General features: G+C 35.2%; 1 protein-coding gene across 2 annotated transcripts in view; it reads right to left on the bottom strand.

Annotated features, from left to right (window-relative positions):
• Positions 1 to 20,707, bottom strand: part of LOC114353326 (clavesin-1) — a 31,410-nt gene extending 10,703 nt beyond the window's left edge. Inside the window, exons 1-4 of one of the 2 annotated variants that reach the window (XM_028305282.1) lie at positions 20,366 to 20,707; positions 17,745 to 17,990; positions 1,067 to 1,223; positions 540 to 682 (exon numbers count right to left, since the gene is read on the bottom strand). In XM_028305282.1, coding sequence (XP_028161083.1) covers positions 540 to 682; positions 1,067 to 1,223; positions 17,745 to 17,975 — 531 coding nt within the window. In that variant the 5' untranslated portion in view covers positions 17,976 to 17,990; positions 20,366 to 20,707. The remainder of the gene's footprint in view (positions 1 to 539; positions 683 to 1,066; positions 1,224 to 17,744; positions 17,991 to 20,365) is intronic. The other variant, XM_028305281.1, reaches the window with a different exon arrangement.
• Positions 20,708 to 23,240: the final 2,533 nt, after the last annotated feature.

Here is a 23,240-nt window from a genome sequence, read left to right as displayed (position 1 = left end):
TTATGCACTAATTAGTCTGTAATAACTGTCGCGTAATTAAATTGGCATAATTTTTATGAATATTTTATTAGCCTGATGACATTATAATTATTTTAACAAAAAGAAACCTCATAATTGACGACTTTACATATACTTCCTATTTAAGCAACAATACAATTTCGGATATTAGGTAGGTAATGACAATATCCGAAAGCCAGACCGGTCTTTGTGGAAATCCTTGTGGGAGGCTTTTGTCGAAAAGTGGACATCATTCGAGTGAAACGAACGAAGTACAGCCGTCTTTAATATTGGAGTACCTAACACTACAATCGTTAAATCTTAGTGATCTGATTATGAGTTTAACCGCTACTTAATGNAGGCCCCAAAGTAATGTTTGTGAATACGGGTGTTATTAGTGTAAGCAGTTAGTATTACTGTCCCGAAGCAGTGGTAGGGTTGGGACGTGTACTCATAAAAAAGTGCTCTTTGGGAGGGAGCCTACTTGAAATAAACGATTGACAATTTGATTTGAATTTTTGATTTTGTAAAGTAAAACTGACCTGTGCCCATCCCATATTGCTGAAGTCCATGATGATGATGCAGCCCATGATCTGCGACTCCGTCTCCAGTACAGACGCCACGTGGATCAGGTAGAAGATCCGGAACACTTGGTCCACGGTGATCTTCTTTGGGTCCCATAAACCTGCGAATTTAAAACGTAGGAATAGTTAAAAGATCGCGATGAGTACTTTATGGTAACTAACTTAAAGCTTTCAAAAAGTTAGAAAACAATTAATGTTAACAACATTCAAAAAGAAAGAATAGCTCACTATGTTATTCTGCTGAACTTCTGAAGCAATGCTGAATGGTAAGGTATAAAGTGTTATTGAGGTATGTAAACACGAATCATAAACAAATTGTGACTATGCATTTTGCTGGTATTCAGCATTGGTACTATGGTAGTATTTCTTAAGATAGTTTTGTTTGAGCCAAGCGGGAGAAGTTGTTAAATACTGTTAACTATTAAGCTGTGTGCTTTGGTCAAAAGGGTAAAGTTGTTAAATTGTGTGTTAAATTTTACACATACTTCCGCAATTAACGATGAGCACCCTCCTGCCTTTGTGGTCTCGGTTTACAAGGACATTGGCGATTCTGTGGTTGATGAATCCGATCTCCTCGTGCTCAGGGAGCAGCCCTGCCAGTAGATTCGCGTTGTCGCGCTTGAATTCGGCAACCCGACGCATCTGTAGACAAAAAATATATTGTGTAAAGCATTTTATGATCACAGGATATATTCATAAAGTTTAATTTTGTTTTATCACAAAGCTACTATGGAGATTTTTTGCAAAATAGAGCAGCTGTATTCATCTCTAGAGGTAGAGAGAAAGATAGATTTACTTTAATCCTTTCATAGACAAACCCTTTTCATATTGAGTCAATTAGATAAAAGTGAACTTTTTTAAATAAAATATTTGTTGTAAAGTTAGTGAAAATGTATTAAATTAGGTAACTATCTACGTAGTAGTAGCAAAGTAACAATTAAGTCATGAGTGGTGGAAAGGCCTCTCTAAAAACAACTAGAAATGTACCCATTACCCAAATTAATGTCTTACGTCTTACCGCGAACGTAGTTGCGGGCATTCGTTAGTATAAGTACTATAATCAAACAGCAATTATGAAAATGTACTCATAAAATATTCATCAAATTTTCTTCTTGAAATGGCAATTACAGTTTCACTAGGGAGCGTTAGGATAATTAGATAATTGCAGGCTATAGATAGAATATAGCCTGTCTAGGTTTTGCTTTCTAGGAGACTGTAGGGTGTGAAACTAGCCTCGCTTTAGAAATTACCATAGTGGTCCATATCAGTTATTTTTCTCTAGAAAGCATACGTCGACGTTGGGAGGTTGTACTATCGTGTATCGTGATTTATTTTAAATACTGCTTTCTTTAAGCTTATTATACTGATTATAAAGGCTCTAATATCCTGAAAGCTGTACACAACTAGCATTAGACTATTATATTTTTGTAGTAAAATAAGTACGAGTTTGGTCTCGATATGCCATCGTTCGTACCAAAATCATAATTTTTGTCTAACTCTCGTTCGTTCGTTTCAGCCAAATGACGTCCACTGCTGGACAAAGGCCTCCTCCAAGGTTTTCCACAATGCACGGTCCTGCGCTGCCCGCATCCAGGCTCTTCCCGCGACCTTTACCAGATCGTCGGTCCACCTAGTAGGAGGCCTGCCCAGGCTACGTCTTCCAGCCCGTGGTCGCTACTCGAGAACTTTTCTGCCCCAACGGCCATAATCTCTACGAGCTATGTGCCCCGCCCACCCACTGTGTCTAACTCTGCATAATGAATATTACTATACTTTTCGTATACTTTCTTCTCATCGTACGGAAGATGTACGCCGTGAAAACAAGTGGGCATCCCCGACGTGCCTAAAGTGGATTGTTATCATAATAGTCCGCGGAACACAATGGCGTCCATTACTGGGCAGTTTCGATAATACGACATATTGCCACATTACTGTAATGAAAACAAACGGTGAGTAATTGAGCAACCCAGGTCATGTGGCACGAAAGATGGCAACACGAGCCAGACATCAACATACCCTGTACCTACCTGTCATTTAATCATTAAATTCCGTTAAATTTTTGATTAAACTTATGCAGATTCGAGCTTATGCAGATATGACAGACTCTATGCTGGAATTTGATAAAAAGTTTTGTTCCTTCATAGAGCAATAATGCGCATTATTTTGCGATACTAAGGGGCCGTCCATATATTACGTCATTCTAAATTAGGGGAGGGGGTTGGTCTGCGGATGACGGTAAATGATAGATAGGGATGTTTCGAAATTGACGTCATTCATATTTATTTATTTATAGTTTATTGTTCACGTACAAAAAGATTATTTCTAAAAAGAAATTTCTTCCAGCACACCTAGTAAGTGAGATTGCAAATGTGAGAGGCGGCTAAGGCGCGTACAATACTAACTATAACTCATAATAAACATACATACCTAATGCAACATAGATGTAGGTACACAAATACAGTAATACCCTATTTTTCTCAAATCTGCAATGTTTTAATTTTGTCAAACTGGTAATGACGTCAATTTTGGGAGAAGGGGTCATTAAGAAATGACGATAGGATGATTGTAGGGGGGGGGTCTAAATCTGAAAAAATCGATGACGTAATTTATGGTACTCGTACCTACTTAGTATCGCAACTCGTACCTACTTTGAAAATTATAAATAACTTGAAAAAATCGAACTGCCTAAGGCGGGAATTGAACCCACGACCTTCCGCTTGCCGGGCGACTGCTCTTCCAACTGAGCTACTTAGACACTGGATGAACCCGTCGAAATTTTCGAACCTACTTGTAATGTAGAAACAAAAATTACTCAACGTTAATTAATATTGATATAATAAATATTACTACTGATGCACAAATTATATCATAAATAAGAATTTTATTGCTGTATATTATTATATGAAGTTACATAACGCCTAATTAAATGTTCTATGTAGTTAGTTAACTTACCTACTATGTATTTTTGTACTTATCATAATTTTAACTAAGAGAGAGACAAAAAAAATGTTTTTTGGTACACACAAGATACCTATTTAGTTTCAATTTTGTTCAATATGCTAGTAATGATAATAAAGATACGAGTATGTAAATTAATATGGTGGATACGAGAACTTTTATCATTCTCCTAAAATCATTTTAAAACACTACGTTAACGTTTATGTTTACGTTTACCTAAACATAGTCACAACGCAGAGATTGTTCCTGAACTTTTTAACAATAAAGGTCTTTCTAAAAAACAAACAAAAAAACCATGTCTCAAGTCCATTTGCGTAATATGTTTTCTCGCACAACACGTCGCTCATACGTCTACAAACATCGCATAAAAATACAATTCAGAATTTGTTGTCAACTACCGACGTTGGTAAACTAATCGTACATGTCAAGAAGGAAATGACTCATTACTGAAAATAATTAACAAAATATTAATTAAAGCCAATAAAAATCTTTTGTTTTCTCTTGCCTTCATATTCTATTATTAATAACTGCCAAAGCTTTTCAGATCGGTCAAACTTCGGATCTCACAAAACAAGTAGAGCTACGTTTTCCGATTTCAACTCAGTAGCGGAAGAGATTTCCGACCTTACGATTCGAAACGCGCCATCGCTATATTTGTGACGTCGCAATTAATGTTCCTGGCCTTTTATGACAAAAATCAGAGGTCAGGTCAATTTCAGGAGAATATGATAAGGGTAGGAAATATCGCCTCTATTGTGTCTCTCCTAAGCTCCTAAAACAAATGAGAACATTACGGTCATTGCTATCAGGTGTAGAGTAAGTACCTATTAATAATGTATCTACTATCGCAATTATTTTATAAATAGCCCATAATGTGTTATTATTTGACCAATGGAATAAAAAAACATTTCATGTTCTAAGAAATTTAAAGGTCGAATAGTTAAATAGTGTTTATTATTCTAGCACCTATAAAAACTAGACCTCTGCGTAACATTGAAAAATGTCTGCACTGCATATAAATGTACCAAGATACCTTCAAAGATTTAAAGAATTTTGTAAGAGACTAATCATTGTAATCATGTCGTTATTACAAAAACCGCTTCCATATGATAACGACAATTATTTTCATTCCATTGTCGGCGCATTATCATCTTGACCTCTCTATGTTATATTTCATAATTATGTTAGGTTGCGTGTACCCTCATATTTGGGGTGCTTTGTTTCTTATGGAGTAGAGGTCACAATCGTGTGATGCAGCCGTCGTCCGGTGAGGGACTCGGTCGGCATTAATTGGGCGAGTTGCACAAGTGGTGAGTGGCGGGTTAACGACTGATTGCGAATGTACAGACGACAGCACATTAGACTATACATTTTTGTTTCAAAATAGCTCCTATTACAACTAGATAAGAGGCCACGGTGTTAAACTTGACGTGCTGTCGAACGTACAAAAGAGCACGTATTGTCGCGTTCGTTACAGACGGCGCTGCGGTCAGATTTATAGGCGACGTTAACTTGACAGCGACGAACTATTGATAATGCGTCACGGAATACTAATTGTAGGTTGAATGTAGAGATGCGTACCAAAAGTTGAAGCCCTACGGCTTTACACTTGCTTGCAATACTCGTAGATATTATGGCGACAGCCGAGGCTCTACCAATTTCGATAACTTACATTGCTTATCAAGAAAGACCGTTAAAGACGTTACAGACTGCTCTAAATAATTATGTTTATCCTAATTATGTAAACGAAGATATGACCTTAGCTAAAAATGGAATATTTTAAATTTTTATCAATATCACACAGAAAAAGACACCGCATTGCTCCCGAATCTTATTTATGACACATACCTACCTACATAAACAATAGGTGACGATATTATTTTTATCGAGTTGTGATTGATAAGTTTAATCAATTTTAAATCTGTGCCTACTTACACCGAAAAACAAAGAGAGATACCTAAGTAGGTAATCATTATTTTCAGATGATTCTGTTTAAAAAAAATAGAAAAGAGCCTCAGGATTTCGGGGTAGATTTTCAGCAGTGCACGCTGTATAGCTGAAATGGTGATGATGATGAGAGAACATCATATAACTAGATAACTGACATAATTAAATCAAACAATTCGTCTTTAGTTACACATTAGTCATGTCGCGGAAATAATAACGGGTTTCTAATTGCCACTTTAATGCTTATTTGTTGCTATGTAGGCATTATAATCGAGCTTTGTTTACAGATGGTCCAGCCCATCGCTACGCATCCGGGTCGTATCTCGCCCGATAATGCGCCGACGCATCATCACCACCGCCCACTGCAGGACTACTCCGAAACGCTGTTTACGTAGTTCCAGATCTCTCTATCACCGTTACTCATGCTAGCATCTCCTTTGCGAGAGAGGGATGGCTACATTCGAAACTTCAGATAGCCCGTCTAAGTACTTAACCCCACTGGACCCAAGAAGGTCTCCACAATTTCGAAATCTGTTTCATTGTCTAGCCGAAGGCCTGCATCGCTAATTCAAACGAATCAAGCCGGTGCCGTCATAATTACACGAACTAAGGTCAGTCTACTACATTGACCCCCGGTTTCTAGAATACCTCGTAAAAATAAAACCTATGACATAGAACAGCGTCAAATGTTATAAAACTAGCCGAATGTGTGTCGGGTTTCACGCAATCTAGAGTTCCATATAAATAACGATACTTATAACTATGCATGCCATAATAATAAGTTTTAGTACATACGAGTACCCTCATAGAATGCCTACGAGTAGGGCACCTATCATGGATATGTAAGTTTTAAGTTTAGTTTTTAAGTACCTTGTAAGTACCTAGGTATTCACTCTCGCGAGATGGAAGGGCTCCTTGATTTACAATGCAACCCTAAAACACTCAGTTAGTGTAGGATAAAGACCCTATTTATTTTACTTTAATTTTGGTAATGCCTATCAGTATTTTTTATTAATTACAGAATTACATTTTTATTAGGTACAAGGTATAATTAACGAGTTAAGATAAAATAAATCTTATTAAAGCATTGTTAACACTTCATTAATTGCTGTGCTTGGTTGATGTGGTTAGTAATTCCGTAATAGCAAACTGTAAACTTAATAGTCCGGTTTACAATTTGGGACTGAAACTGATAGGCTGAGTTTAGATTTCAAATTCAAATAACATCGGTTCGCATTCGCTTCTAAAGGGTGTTCACTAAATGACATTTCACATTGAAAAAATGAGAATTTAATAACACAAAATACCAAAACAATCAGATAATGATGAACTAAAATCCATTTGTAATTCTTATACACAATTAGTCTGTAATAACTGTCGCGTAATTAAATTGGCATAATTTTTATGAATATTTTATTAGCCTGATGACATTTTAATTATTTTAACAAAAAGAAACCTCATAATTGACGACTTCACATATACTTCCTATTTAAGCAACAATACAATTTCGGATATTAGGTAGGTAATGACAATATCCTAAGCCAGACCGGTTTTTGTGGAAATCCTTGTGGGAGGCTTTTGTCGGAAAGTGGACATCATTCGAGTAAAACGAACGAAGTACAGCCGTTTTTAATATTGGAGTACCTAACACTACAATCGTTAAATCTTAGTGATCTGATTATGATTTTAACCCCAACTTAATTNACTTAATGAATCTTTATACCTTGTATGATCATGAATTAGCTCATAAACATAATATACATGAATACACGACCGTTGTTTCGAGAACGAATGGCTAGAACAAAGCAACAGTCGCTAGTACCGCGGAGCCTTGAGCGGCGGTTTTCTCCTGCACTAGTATACGGGCTCCTATTGCGAATCTTCCGTGTGGTGCGTGTTACTTCACCCATTCAACTTCTAGTAGGGCATCATATGCATTCAGTTGGGTCTGAGTCAGACCCTTACTACGCCTTGGTCTCTAACAATTTGACTAATTTGAAGATATATGGTAATAGAAGGCACCATAATAATATTTCGATCTGTGTTTAACTTTCCACGACTAGCATCTATTATGTCACTTAGTTTTCGTTGGACATTTTCATTCAAGACCCAAATGGAAATGTTCATAATTTTAGAATTTGCTTCTTCTTTTTTACGTCCAGTACTATTTATTATACATATTATTCTGCGGCAGAAGTCTAAACCAGCTGGTCGCAGCCAGGACAACCGTATTTTCTGTCGAAAAAATTCGACTATCTCTAAAAATTTAAGTGCGTCGTTGCCATAATAGGCTAGGGGAACTACCAGGTATATTATATCTGAAGAATGGAGTGACTAAATATAATTTGTAAATCAAACCCAAGATTAAAATCATCTGTGTGAGTTATCTTTACTTAATTGATCAACGTAAAGCAAAGAGGGCAAATACACAAATGAACAATCAATAATGTAAACAGGTGTTATGTTTGATCAAACAACAATTAAGTTTTAAGTACTACCTGTGGTACTACCTACTTGGAAATTAATCTTAAACTCATCCAATATTGGCGCTTATTAATATTGTTAATTGTTTTGCAAAAAGAGTTGCCATCCGGAGGGCCAATCTAATCGAATACTTCCAATAATTTCATTTCAATGAAGGTTGACAAGAAAAGAAAGTAACAAAAATAAGTGAATTACAAAAAACAAGTTTGCGCTCTATCTTCAGTCCAGTCCAGATATGAATACCATGATGCATAAAATTGCATAGTCATCCGACTTGCATAGGTCTGAAATCTGTATTATTTGTACATTTTGCTTACCTACTATACTGATTGGTACAGATGAACTTCATTCAACCATTGAATTATTTAAAAAATCAGTTAAAATATTTTTAAATGAAAGATAATTATGTAGCTACGAGTGAATTCATTTAAGACGTAATACAATTCACATTGTTCAGTTTAAAAAGTTGTAACCATCGTGACGGCACTATCTGCTTAACATTAATTATCATTACATTGAATTTCATTTTCTTGACACGATACCTACTCATTTAAGTGTGCACTAAAACTGCTTACACAGCAACGTTGTAATCACTTGTATTGTGATAAAAACAAAAGAAAATAGTAGGTCAATTTAGACATGCGGTGTTTGCATCATGCTGACATTAACTTGCTAAATATTCCAGCATTGCTTGCTACTTTGACTTCCTCAATTAATGCAGTATAATAATGACTCATAGTAGAACGGTTTATAACTTTATTACTTAAGGAGTTACAGAATGATCCAGAAAACACGGGCATAGCAACACTCTATCAGTCGCAACTATAAATGTCAGAGGTCTTCAATATAAAAGAGGCGCTACCACCACGTTAGTCTCAAAACCAAAGAGAAATTATGAGCCGTTCAATCCTTTTTGTTTGATCCATTCTTAAAGTGACACCCTGTATAAATCGTTTATGTTTGCAGACGGCACGGGTGCAAAAGGACAACCTTTTCGAAGTGTATAAGACCGTGCACATACAGGTACCTACTAAAGGGCAGGCAGAATAAAAATAAAAAGTTGATTGTATTACAAGAGTGTATGAGGTAGAGAAGATACGAAGCTTTTTTTACAGCTGATTTTCTTATACAGCTAAAGGGCCATATTTCGCCATCGGACGTTAGTGGAATGTATAAGCGGCGCCGGCGCCTTGGCTGTATCCGCGTAGTAATCCTTGCTCCTTACTGCGGTCTTAGTAACAGTACAACAGTGTTATACCACAGAATACCTAATAGTATAGGGTTATATTACATACTATAGTAACACGCGTATGTCTGCTAAGTTTTCCCACATGTTTATTGGTTAATTTCTTCTTCTAATCGTTTCTCACACGTTTATTTCACTTTTTCTAAATAATAACTAATTTGATTTACTTCCACAACTCGAACCCTTAACGTCTTATCATACAGACGCGAGGCTCTACCATTTCCACAGACAAAGCCACATAAAAAAGCCAGCCCTACTAATAATATGTGAAAGTTTGTATGGATGTTTGTAACTCACGCAAAAACTACTAAATAAATTTTGACAGTATTANACATGAAAATGGGGTGTGCGCAATGAGTGCCAAAAATGCTCACGCCGTTCGACAACCAGCGTCGAGTCACAACTTCGCAGGAGTTTTTGGACATCTTTGGCCATAATCCTATCAGTTTTTTTTCTCACATTGTCACTATTGATAAATAATAGATCCGGCAGTACGATCTACAGTCAAAATAAGAGTCAATGCAATGGATTCAAAAGGGAAAACGCCGCCGCGGAAAATCAAAGTGGAGCGATCGACACCCAAGCTCATAGCCACTATATTTGGGATTGTGGAGGAATTTTATTCATTGACTACCAATTTTAAAAAAACTACAATAAACGGGGATTATTATGCTGTACTGTTGATAAGAGTGCGTCAAGTGGTTGTTGAAATATTAAGAGGCAAACTGGCGAAAGGAAATCTATTATTGCAAGACAATTCGCCCGTTCACACCGCGCATGTTGCATGGCTTGCCCCGGGTAAAACTGGATTTAAAAAAACTAATCACCCACCACACAGTTTAGTTCGAATCCCTAGCTATTTTTTGTAATTCTCAAATTGGAAAAAATACCTCCAGGAACGAAGATTTTTGAGTGACAAAGAAATGAAGGCGGCGTTAAAGGCTCATTTCGAAGGCAATGATTGCGAATTTTTTTTCAGTGGGTTAAAAGCTCTTTTACGCAAATGTAAGAAGTCCGTTGTAGTAGAGGAAGATTAAATAGAAAAATATATTTTTCTATCGGCATTTTTAATACCCTAGGCTCAAAACTTTTCAGCCGCCCCTCGTAAGATATAGGCTGTAATTTATAATGATCGGGCGAGTGAAACCGCGGGCAAAAAATAGTCATTTATACGTTAGCGGTTGACATTGCACGCGCGGTGTCTGCGCGACCCGGCGCTAATTTACATTTGTAAACAAAGTCCGAGTTAATTCATATGACTTGTTTTGCGTTGACCACGAGCAGGTTAATCCAATCAATAGAATTACGCAACATTACATTAACAACATTGTCTACTGCACTACAAATCGACCAAAAGGCACAATATGTTTCAGTTAAAGTGAATACATTGCTCTACATGTACAAATCTAGTTTATTTTTGTCGACATTTAATACTGAGGATAGAATACATCGTTAATGTATTCTTAATGTAGAGTCAAGTATTTTTATTATTTTAAATGCCAAGCCGGTAACTGGATCGAAAGTTGACTGTGAATTGAACAAATGAAACAAAATGAACTGTACCATCTTGTTGGTTACTTTATTTAGTTCAATCTTTTATTCTTATCCTATATCAAGCCAAAATATACTTGGATTTGAATTCAAATCTAATCTTTATTTAAACACTTCTAACTTGTTGTTTTGGTAGGCCCATTGCCATGCCCATTATTTGTATGTTTGAAGAACATTCGATATTTAACTTAACTAAACGAGATTTAGACAATATTTAAACGTATTTTTATTGAGATGATGATCGTAACCGTATACTGGATACCAATATTAATAAAGTCAACATAGTGTTATAAAAGCTATAGACAACAAATAACTCGGTAGCATAACATGTTTTGCAAAACAATTTATGCAATCCAGCTCTGTTAGCCACAATAAAATAGGAATACATGATCAAGGCAGTAAAGCGACTGTAGTGCTATACGCTCTAACGCATTGGTTCCCAAAGTGGGGGGCGCGCCCCCCAGAGTAGGCGCAAAGAACCTTTAAAGGGGGGCGCGAGCCATCTGTGTACTTAAGTATACAAAACCTGCGACCGCTGAGAATGCATTCCAGACTGCTCGATACGACTGTGCCATGGTAGGGACCGATAATAATAATAATCTTGACTGGAGGAGGGGGGGCGCGGAATTTTTAGTATAGTCGAAAGGGGGCGTATCTCAAATAAGTTTGGGAACCAATGCTCTAACGCATTTATTTACGACTTCAATTTATTAAGTTGGTACGGACGACAGCAGGTAAACGCTGTACTAAAGATACTATATTTTATGACGTTGTAGAAGGTGATATTTTGGAACAAAAATGTAAAGTATGATAATATGCTGTTACTGTTACTGTATCACTTACTACGTGACTAAAAATGTTATATTCCTCTTTTAATAGCAATTTAACTACAGGGAGATTCTAATCTCGTAATTACGTACGTTTTGACACTAGTTATTATAATTTCGTAAGCTTTTTTCATGTTCTTTATGGTTCCGTAAAAAGTAATAATTTGCGCTAAGACGAGTACCTATATTAAACTACTTGAATAAATGTTTGATATAAAAAGACAGAATTTCATAATAACACTGTGATGGATTACTTCACCGTATATATGTAACTCCACTTATAACTCAAGAACGGCTGAACCGATTTATCTGAAAATTGTCAGGGAGGTAGTTTAGAGCCAGGAGAAGGACATAGGATACTTTTTATCCCGTTCGAAATAAAAAAAAAGTCTGCTTATTTATTGCCATTAAGGCGGAACAAAGTTCGCCGGGTCAGCTAGTTATACATAATTGTGATTTAATGTACTTTCACTGAAATCGTAAGTAATTTTCAAATGTAATTAAACATAATACAGGGTGTTTGGCGCATCGTGTGCCAAAATGATTTGGCGGATAGAATGGGTCATTTCCTATATTTTCAGCCCCCATAACACGTTCTATGCCAGATGGCTACTTTTATATTAATTTTTAGTAATTTCACCAAAATACCCAAATCGCATAATTTAATTTCAATTTAAAAAAAAAAACTACTAGGCGTAGCCTCAAAGTAAATATTTTGTTAAGTTTTTACCTGCTTTGAACTTAGTGTAAAGTAAAAAAAGGTTCAAAATTCAAAATTTGAATATCAGTCCGAGTAGAGTCAATGCACTAATTTAAGGAATTTTTGAAGTTGTTGTTATTATTTAAACAAGATTAGTATACCGTTTGAATGGGGATAGACTAGAGAAGTTTTGATAAAATCCGAAGATCGCTATCTCTTTTATTTTTTTTATTATAGCCATGTAAACTTAAATGTTCAGTCCATTTTTAACTTTTCGGAAAACTTCAAAGCTGAATTTAAAAAAAACTAGATGATATTTGCCAGTAAATTTAGATTTGATGCAACCCTACATCAATGCACGTCAAAACAAAATATTTACTTTGAGGCTATGCCTAGTAGTTTTTTTTTTAATCGAAATTAAATGATGCGATTTGGGTATTTTGGTGAAATTACTAAAAAAATTCATATAAAAGTAGCCGCCAGGCATGGAACTTGTTATGGGGGCTGAAAATATAGGAAATGACCCATTCTATCCGCCAAATAATTTTGGCACACGATGCGCCAAACACCCTGTATAATGTAAACAGCTTTAGTTACAGTTGGTATGTACGTCATTGATAGCGACAGGCTGTGAAATGTCCTGATAACGCATATCCTCGATAAGTGCTGAACTTTGACACGCCCTCTATCATCTCTCTTCCGACATTAAATGACTTACTTTGTTTACGATATGACTATCTCAATATTAAATGCCATAACAGAATTCAATGGCTACATAATGTGAGAACGCGAAATTTAANAAACTTTAGATACGATAGCTTTATCGGTGCATTTAATTACTAATTATTTGTTTGCGTGCAATTTAGCGGGAATGTTTGTGACGTTGCTATAGCGACACTATCAGCTACAGTAGACTCTACGAAAATAATGAAAATTTTCTTTAACAGCTACTTTTTCATGTCAAACTTGGAAGGTGCCTATAGTTTATTATATTGGTATTTTAAAAAGTGTAGAGCATAAAAGATATTATGTCTAAAATTTGGACCAGATTCGTATGCAAAATTGACATTTGAATAAATCAAATAATGTGCGTCTGCTCTCATTTCATAATACCAACACGGGGTCAGTGTTGACGTAGTGTTTCCATAATATGGTCTTTTATTTGTTTTAAAACAACCGAAACTGTTTATAAAAGTTGCTTGTATCTTTATAAACGGCTCAGGCCTGAAATAACTGTTGTCCTAAAATGTCAAAGTTTCAAAGACCTACTGTAACCCTGTTTTATGCAAATAAATATATTATTACTAGCTTTCCGCCCGCGGCTTCGCCCGCGTGGAATTTTGTCTGTCACAGAAAAACTTTATCGCGCGCGTCCCTGTTTCAAAAACCGGGATAAAAACTATCCTATGTTCTTTCCCGGGACTCAAACTAATTCTATGCCAAATTTCATCAAAATCGGTTGCGAGGTTTAAGCGGGAAAGCGTAACAGACAGACAGACAGACAGACAGACAGACAGAGTTACTTTCGCATTTATAATATTAGTTGGGATTATTTCTATAATTTATATAAACTGAAAAGCGAAAATTGTACAAAAACTGTCCTTCTTGAAGACAAAAAATTTTTAAATAGTTGACAATTTGAGAAGCTGACATTATGCAAAAGACGTGCTCACATTCTGAATAGCAGAGTCAGACATTTTGCGAAAAATACATTTTAGGGAAACGGATATTTCAGGCCTGAGCCTTATAAACTGTATTTTTAGCCTTTACCTATTCCACTACCTATTAAATTTCCTATTCTACAGATCTGTATCTGATAATGTAATTGCTTCTTAGGTAATTTAGATGTAGTCTCCAAAAACACTTGGATTAATACTTACTTAAATACTTCTTACATAACTCTTGAAATCGTTTAAATGGGCTAACAAGATAACTGTATTAAGAGCATCGAAACAAAAGCCGTCTTATGCCAATAACTGATAACATTGTGCATTATCTGCCAAGCAATAAGAACAAACAATCGTTTGGAATAAGTGTCGCGTTTACTTATCATATGGCATATTAAATAACATTGTTAAGGCGTGGTTAAGGGCTACTAATACTAATAAGCGAGAGAACATAACGTTAAAGCTCAATAGTTATTACTTAAGCGTAGTATTAATAGAGTTGATGAAGAAAACCACAAGTGATTCGTTATTTTTAATAAGAAGGAAATCTTTAGGTATTGTTAGCTAATATACTGACAAAACATCACTATTGTTTAGTTAAATATGAAAGGAAACTCGAAGAGGAAACTGCTATAATAAAATTAAGGGCACACAAACGCTTAGTTTTTTTAACCATAAAAGCAAGTATTTCTCTAACGTGATGTTAAGTATACAGGGTGGAAACGTTAAGTGATCTCACTCGATTATTTCTAAACTATACAAGATATTAATTAACTAGTTACTGGTCCTGAAAGTGATGTTGATGCAGTGAATTTACTTTAATTATAGTTGTGTTTTTAGTTGTAAACGTTATTTTACGCTGAAAATAAAATAAATTCAAATATATGACATCCGCTCTACATAATGAAAGATCTAAAAAGCCACATGTTAACACAAATCACTTTGTATTGACTAACATCAATCAAAACAATAGAATAAACGCCAGGAAGCATCATTCAAGCCGATTGTACGTCGCATCGGCATTTCTGTTCCACTCCGAATCCACAAGAGACGTGGGAATGGTGGCATTCTGGTTTATATCTTTATTTTTTTGAGCCACTCACTTATTGACAATGATTTATTAATGTGGAAGGCGGGCAATGTAACTAGTTTTTTGAAAAATAAGTAGCTTTTAGGTTTCCTGAATGACACAGACTGGTCTTATACCCCAAACTGGACTATAGACATGTAATCGTTAATTATTTGTCAGAGTAATATACCAATCAATGTTTATAGAATATCGTTCTGCGAAAAGGCAACAGCTCTACCCATAGCTAAAGAGGTTAATTTTTCGTTTGAAAGTAAAATGGTTGTTGAAAATTATTTAATCATAAGAACTGATAGAGTTAAGACGAATGATGATATACCAGTTATAAGCAACTAACTAAACCTATTCTTCTATTCCTATCTCAAGTTCAACCAACGACCCGAACATAAAAGCTTATAATACAAACTTAACGATGTCATAATTACATTAAAAGTAAGTAATAGACCATTAACCGCGTTCTAACTTACAATTTCAAAATACAAAGAATCACGAACAAAGTGCGCCGTGGGAGTAATCATGGTCCTTGAGGAGCTNGAGGAGCCGGAGGTCTAGGCCGACTATAATGCTCCCAATCCAGTTGGCCAACTGCATACTTAGGAAGTAAATTGCAGATTACGCAAATTAAGCATTCTGCAGCACGCGAGCACGCTTACGATTGGGAGATAAAGCAAACAACGGCAACAGATTAACTTTAATGTAATGTAAGTATGACTGAAATATGCTTGTAGGAGGACTCTACTTATTTGGAGTTAGAAAATTATTTCAATGCTTCAACGATTATGATTTTATAGAATACCCATGTTGGTCTTACTGTGGGCTGAATAGTTTTCCTTTCGATAAACCGAATCACCGATAAATTAGATACCTTTTTAACAAATGACAAATGTTGCTCATAACAAATAAGTAGTCATACTATACAGTCAGTTACTGTTACAGCTATGATTTTGTATCGAAAACGATCCAAGTCGTTTCCACATCAATATTGATTCCACACATTTATCGAACCTAACATTTACTGCTGCTAGCTTTTGTATTTTTTTGGTTTGAGTTATTTTTTTAATCGTGTGAAAGTCGCCAGACTACATGACATAATAATTTACCTGACTAGGCACCTCGCAGAAACCTATTTGTGATGATTTGAAATGTCATTTCGTTGACTTTCTAAGGCCCGGTTTTTTGATTCGTAGTTAAAATAACCAATGGTCAAATTTGACAGATGTCAAATGACAAGTGGTTAAATATTAGAAAAAAATGTTTTTCGAACAATGGTTAGCTCGACTTTTAATACATTTTTTAACTATTACTTAACCATTTGTTAATATTTAACCATTAGTAGCAAAATTTAACAATTTGTTATTTTAACTATGAATCAAAAAACTGGGCCTAAGAATAGAATAAGTTAGTTACGTTACGTGTTGGGTAACGCAGTGGTGGTTGATGCAAGCGCGCCCGTGAGTGACCCCGTGTGTTAAGTCACACAGTGGTAAAAATTACAAGAAAACTAAGACAATGGCTTACAGAACACAATATTATAGTCATTAAAACTATAAGATAAGAAATCTACCAACAAATCTATTTTCATACACCTACTGTTTACTCTATCCATTCTGTTACCTTGATCCTATGATTAACAGACATAAAAATATAAACCGATATATTGCAACCGTTTATAGCTTAATAGAGACATAAGAAAATTTAAAACCAATAATAAAGCACTCATTTATAGTTAAAGACAACACTTAATTATGGACACATGATTTATCTGACTATAAAGAATAATTAATATCTGTATTGTCATATTTGAAAGCCTGTACCTATATGTATGTAACCTTTGATTATTAAATGAATTTTAATGTAATGTAGGTACAACTCAATTTCCGAAATACCTACCTACTCGTTATTTTAAAAATCGACATATTTAAAGATTATTTAGGTGGGTACTTGTTTTTGAAGATTAAACCTATGAAATTAAATTAAAGAGCAATGATTATCATTACAAAAATATTTATTCCATGACAAGTTTGAAAGTCGCAGTATCGATGCGTAAAACAAATAAACATATTTTGCCATAGATATTCGTTACTCAGAGCAAATAAAGATTCGGTAATGAATATTAATCATAACAATTAATGGATGGAACACGATAACAGTTATCAATGCGTTTATTCATACACAACTCGTGTAATGCGGCATTATTATTTTAAACGCCATTTTTTAATCAGTTTTTGGAGCTTCGAATATAAATATTTAAACACACCACAACACTACTTTAACCGCAATCATAAGCCTAACCAGATAAATACGGACGTATCTCGAATTCATGTATGAACGAAGATAAGCAAATATAAATGTATTATTGATGTTATAAGTATTTACTACATTTTCTAAATAGTACGAAACATTACCGATCAATATGAGTAGGAATAAAGATTTATCATAGAGACCATAATAATTAAATATATGATATAGTTTTCTACGCTCTATANACGTCCCACATACGCCTATTAATCAGGAATTAAGGACTCGACACATTACTAATTGAGAACCAACTAAGAAAAGTGGACTGTATTACGAAGTTAAACTATTTACTGTCAAACTATATAAACGAAATAAAACACGATACAAATTGAAACAAAACGAAAACTATTTACAACTATTTAAGTTTCTATTCGGGGCCGTCCGTCGTGCACACTTACCAATGCCAATGCGCTCTCCGGGTACCATTTGCAAGGGCGTAGGAATATGGTCAGGAGCTCATCGTCGTCTCCAAAGTACAGGTCTTTGTTGTCCTTCAGCAGTTCCCTCAGTCTCTCCAGGGCCTCCCGAACCCTCTCTGGAGTCTCTCTCAGCTCTCTCTCAGCCACCTCCTTCAGCACGGGCGTGAGCTCAATGCCCCTTTCTATCTTCAAACCACTCCGGGAACTCATCTTTGTTCACGAGACCTGCAAAAAAAGATCATTTAGCTGATGCACATGTCATAGCTGCTGACGAATGTCTAATAATAATATGCACAAACAAAAAAATTTTTTGTTACTTTTGGAAAAACAAAATTGTTATTAACGCAAAATTAAATGTCCTGTCTACCTTGCTCAAGTGCAAACCAGTGTCTAAATCGATTTTGTACTTGACATTGACTCTACATATTATTATTACGACAAATACCCGTACTTTTTGAAAAATAAAACTCTTAACTACGGAGTTCTAGTTTACAATTTCAATCGGCATATTCTCGACCTATAAAGCAATTATGTCATCTACAGATACAAGTACCGAAACGTTTGCAACACGAGCCCACACTTCCAATAAATACTAAGTAAGCTCTCATTACATAAGTCGTGTAATTGGCGGGCGACTGTTGCAAGCGTTGCAGCACCATCAATGATATTGAAGGGGGAACGTAGGTAGCAACAAGGTACCTAACTAAATATAACTAAATATTCCTTTCTATCTATCGGGGGTTATCAAAGGGCGCTCGGAAAGTACTTATCGGGACAGCATGTCGTAAGTGACTTGTAAACTGACGATAAATCTGGACTTCCTTATGTTCAGAGTATCACGTTTCCTACTGACTGTCAGTAGAGGCAGCCATGGCACCGGCCGCAACGCAAGGACTTGTTGTGGATTCCTCGCACGTCTGAGCGCGGCGAATGAACGTTTAAAAACAAATAATTCTTAGCAATGCTAATATGATTCTAATTGTTATACTTAATATAAGTTAATAATTGCATAATCGAGGTTAAATGATGAATCTTATTTTGTTGTATTGAAGCTATATTTTGAAAACTATGCGAAACATGCTAAAGATTTGTGAAATTGACCTTGCCAAAACATTTCTAAAAATAGAGAGATTTGTTTGGAAGAATGACATGCACGTATGTTTTTAAGATAAATCAATCTCATCTTTTGAAACCAGACGATGTTATCTTACTTGTTAATTCTAGATCAACTTATCTATGCCTAAGTCGATGCCTTCAATATGTTGCACCGAGAAGTGAATTGAAATAAATTGTTAGCATTAGCAAAGGTGTATTTGTTTTATGTAGTTATCTGCGTTCACTCAACCTCAGCACGAGGCGTGATCGTGCTTCTATTGATCTAAATAAAATATGCCTAATTGCGTTTAGAAAAATTGCATTGATGATTATGAAATACGTACTATTGCTACGACAGCAAACTTTATCATAGATTCACAAAAAAATTAAAATGTTCTTAGTTTAGGCCGAAAATATTTTGTCATGCGGGCAATTTTTTTATGTACTGCTGTAATTTACGACTTCGTAACTAAAAGTATTTTTATATTTTTTGTCATATAAAACTTTATTGGACATAATAATATATTGAGCACAAAATGCGGATTTCATTCCATATGGATTCAGAGAACTTCTATGAAATACCTATCAATAATAATAGTAATTGATAAAAATTATCTTATAAATCGCATTTACAATAACACGAATTTAATATACTAACTACTTTGATCTATAGCGAAAAATAACGTAAAAATTAAAATATAACTAATAATAAAAAAATATGTATTTTTGATCCTGTCTATGCCAAGATTAACAGAGATTAAAATAATTGAATCGAATATCGAAATCGCTTTCCAGAGTAGGGGTTCAGGATTCACCCAGTTCCCTACATTAGGATGCCAGCCTAGACCTCTCCTTTTATGGGTCCGTGTCCAATAAAGGAGTCAAGCTACATGTCACGGTTACATTACTAATGGAACCAAAATGTATTTTAAATAAAATAAGTGTGCTTGCACATGGTGTCAATAAAATTAAACGCAAATGTTTAAGTCTATAGGAAATTAATCTACGTGTAAAACAATTACGAGCTAAATTCTAATAACTTTACTTTTGGACTCCAATACTTCTATAGTACAAAAGAAAATTAAACTCTTTCGAGACATTCCCTTTCTACCCTGGGAATAGGTCCCGGAGTGTTTTAGGTAAATTGTTAATCTATTCTTTTAACAAACTTAAATCAACACGAGTGTAGAGTCGCTCGTTAATATTCGTTAAGTGATATTATCTATTATGCTTCAAATGTCCCAAAAACCCCTCAAAAGCAATATTGATTTTATTAGAACAAAAAAAATAAACAGACCGTCTCCGTGTAAAGCGAAAGTACCTACCACATACTTATTTACTGAAATAATTTACTTATCTGCATTTAATTATCTGCTTGCAACTTCAATCAATATTTTTTTCAAACATTTTTTAAAACTGTTTTTTTTTTATTTATTTTATTCGCTAAAATGCTTTATCTTTCTTTCTCATGCACATTAAGTAATGCAACTACAGTCATTCCTTACCAGAATATTCAGAGTTTGCTCGATATTTCAATAACGGCGTAAATGCGACGTATTTAATTTAGCAATTAAATTGCCGATTGCCGAACGTTAATTGCGGACACATGCACACTAAACAATAAGTACAACACACGACACAGTCGATCGCGAACTAGTTATTTCGCTCCAGTTGTAGGCACTAACGAAAATAAAATTATGATAAATTGTGAAATTCATGCGCTAACCTCACTCGCGTTGTGGAAACTCACACGCCGGTGAAAATGGCAAAGGGCGGGAAATCAATCGTGCGGCGGTGAGAGGCGCAGACGAGTGTGCGCGCGCGCATTGCCCCGCCGGTTTTATACACTCGATAACGCGTTTGCTTTGTCCCTAGCGCCGCTCGACAAAGATCGCTAAGGGTTGGACTTGAAGCGCAGACAAAAACATTGTTATCTATTTGAACAGTCGTTAGCGGAGCTCAAGGAATACCTAACTTGATCGAGGTTATNGAGGTTATTCGACATTTTAACTATAAATAAAAATAAAATATAATGAAAACACTCACCAAGTGGGTAATGAAGGCACCACGACAGCGATATGACTCATTCTTGTAAGGACCCAGTTCGGTCATAAAGACTTTACCCTGTAAAGTAAAGGATATTCATCTCTACATTTGTAAAGTGTTTAAATAAGTAGCTATTCGAAAAAATGCATCGTGTTCATTATTAAAAACAAGCAATTAAATGATTAATAACTTACTTTTAAGTTGTAGCCATGAATCCGATTGTTACCTACCTATCGGGACTTTGAAATGTGACATTTCTGTGAATATTTTGACAAAATCACGCTTTACTTATTACATGCACGTTGTTAAGTAATTGCCCCACTTTGAGATCTCTTCTGGTATTTGCTTACCACAATTGTTGCTCTGCCGTGCCTACACTTGGCCACAAGTAGCCACCACACCACTAATCGCGGCCACAAGTTGTTAATTTAAGCCACAAAACGGCTGACACTTAACGGGTTTAAGTAGCAGACAGATTTTTGCCGATCCCGTGCGACATTTTAGTCTAAAGAAAACTTTTGTATTTGGAGTTCCAACACTAAACACTAAAATCATAAGCATTTTCCAAGAAATCCATTTTCTGCTCCTTGCTTAAATCCTACACTTATGCCATCCCCAGCTACCCTACCCTCTACTCGTTTACCTATGTCTATATTATCGATTTCGTATGCGAATGAAATTCGAATGCTTCCAAAATACTCCTCCTTAGCTCCACACATCAAAGTCAATGTATCGTAAATGCTATCCAACTAAAAAAAAGGTTAAGGCAGGAGTATATCCAGTGAAACTGGTGAGGGCTCTTGTAAAACAGCATCGTAGGTACAGACCACAGCGAATCAGACTATACATAATAGCACTTATTGCAAAGATATAAGATGCTACAGTGTTTACTTTGACGTGCTGTCAACTGTACAAGGACACTAGTACAAAGAGTCATCCAACGTAGCGAAACTATATGAGTTTCTTTGACCCTTGAAAAGCCTGTTGATATCAAAGAAAAAATAAAAATCGCGCGCCACAGTTAAAACCTTGCTAGATATAATCTTGCTACATCTTTGTGGAATCTCTTACCTACCTAGGGTAAACTTCTAGTCATTGCACACTTAAGCGTTGAGTTATTTATTGGACAGATCTTTATTGCATTAAAATAGTATTTCTATCATACACAACTAAGATATTGCGACTGATGGAGATAAAAGGATGAGATGTTGCATTTTGCATTTAGAGTAATATTCATTATGGACGTTGGGTTCAAGGGGTGTTTTGTCCAATAACCGGTAGAGTCCGATGACTGGAAGTTTACCCCATACATATATCAGATAAAAAATACAGCTCAGCGCTCATTAAGCCAGGATCAAATTAAGTACAGCAGACTACAAAGCAGAACCTTTTGTTGTTAAAAAAATCAATTAGCCAAATCGCTGTACGTGCTTTACTTTAAAATTAAAAGTTTTTAATCTTTGTTCCTTAGTGGTGATTGCTGGCTATTGGCCAAGTCATATTTTTCTTGACACAAATTATTTTTATAACACATAAGTTACGTATAAATTAGTCATCCATTGTTTTTAAAGGAAACGGGAACAAAGTACACAGTAACACAGTTCAAACGATGATGAGATAACAAATATTGACTATTGTTATTGATGATAGTTCAGTATATATTGAATTATACTATTTCTTATGATGTTATAACTAATTATTACTACTCGGAATTAGTAAATGTTATCTATCATTTAGTACAGTTAATTAGATGACTAAGTACACGGATTGTGTTTATCAATAAAATATGGCCCATCGTCACCATTGTATGTGCGTTCACTTTCATCTGTTAACGTATACGTTACAAAAATATAAAAAAAAANAAAAAAATCAATAAGACATTTATATACACGTATAATTTTGTGTTTTGTTTGCAAAAAATATAAGCGTTTGTTTTTTTTTTTATTAAATTTGCACAATGACGACTTTTACGAGTATACTTGAGAAAACAAGGCTTTAAAAAAATGGCAAAATTTTAATATTCATGAATTTTTAACTGAAGGTTGCAGCTATTTACCGTGTTCGTACTGTCCTTGGGTACATTTTACACAGAAGCTATGCATAAACTAGGAGTTATGATTCCCGAATGGTACACTGAATGCGGGCAGAGCAGTTCGGTCGGTTGTGGAGATCTGTGGGGGAAGCCTTTGCCCAGCAGTGGACAGCATTAAGTTGAAACTATTTATTCCAAGTTTGGTTTTACATTTTTTTTAATTTTGCTGACATTTAATTTATTTAATTTTACTTAACTTTTTGACATTTTGTAAAATTAACACTGTATTTATTTGACATTTG

This window comes from Ostrinia furnacalis, unplaced genomic scaffold (genome assembly GCF_004193835.3).
Source record: "Ostrinia furnacalis isolate ACB-3 unplaced genomic scaffold, ASM419383v2 OfSCF1653, whole genome shotgun sequence".
Lineage (NCBI taxonomy): Eukaryota > Metazoa > Arthropoda > Insecta > Lepidoptera > Crambidae > Ostrinia > Ostrinia furnacalis.
Note: the sequence above shows the minus strand (reverse complement) of the source record. Positions and strands in the feature narration are given on the sequence as shown.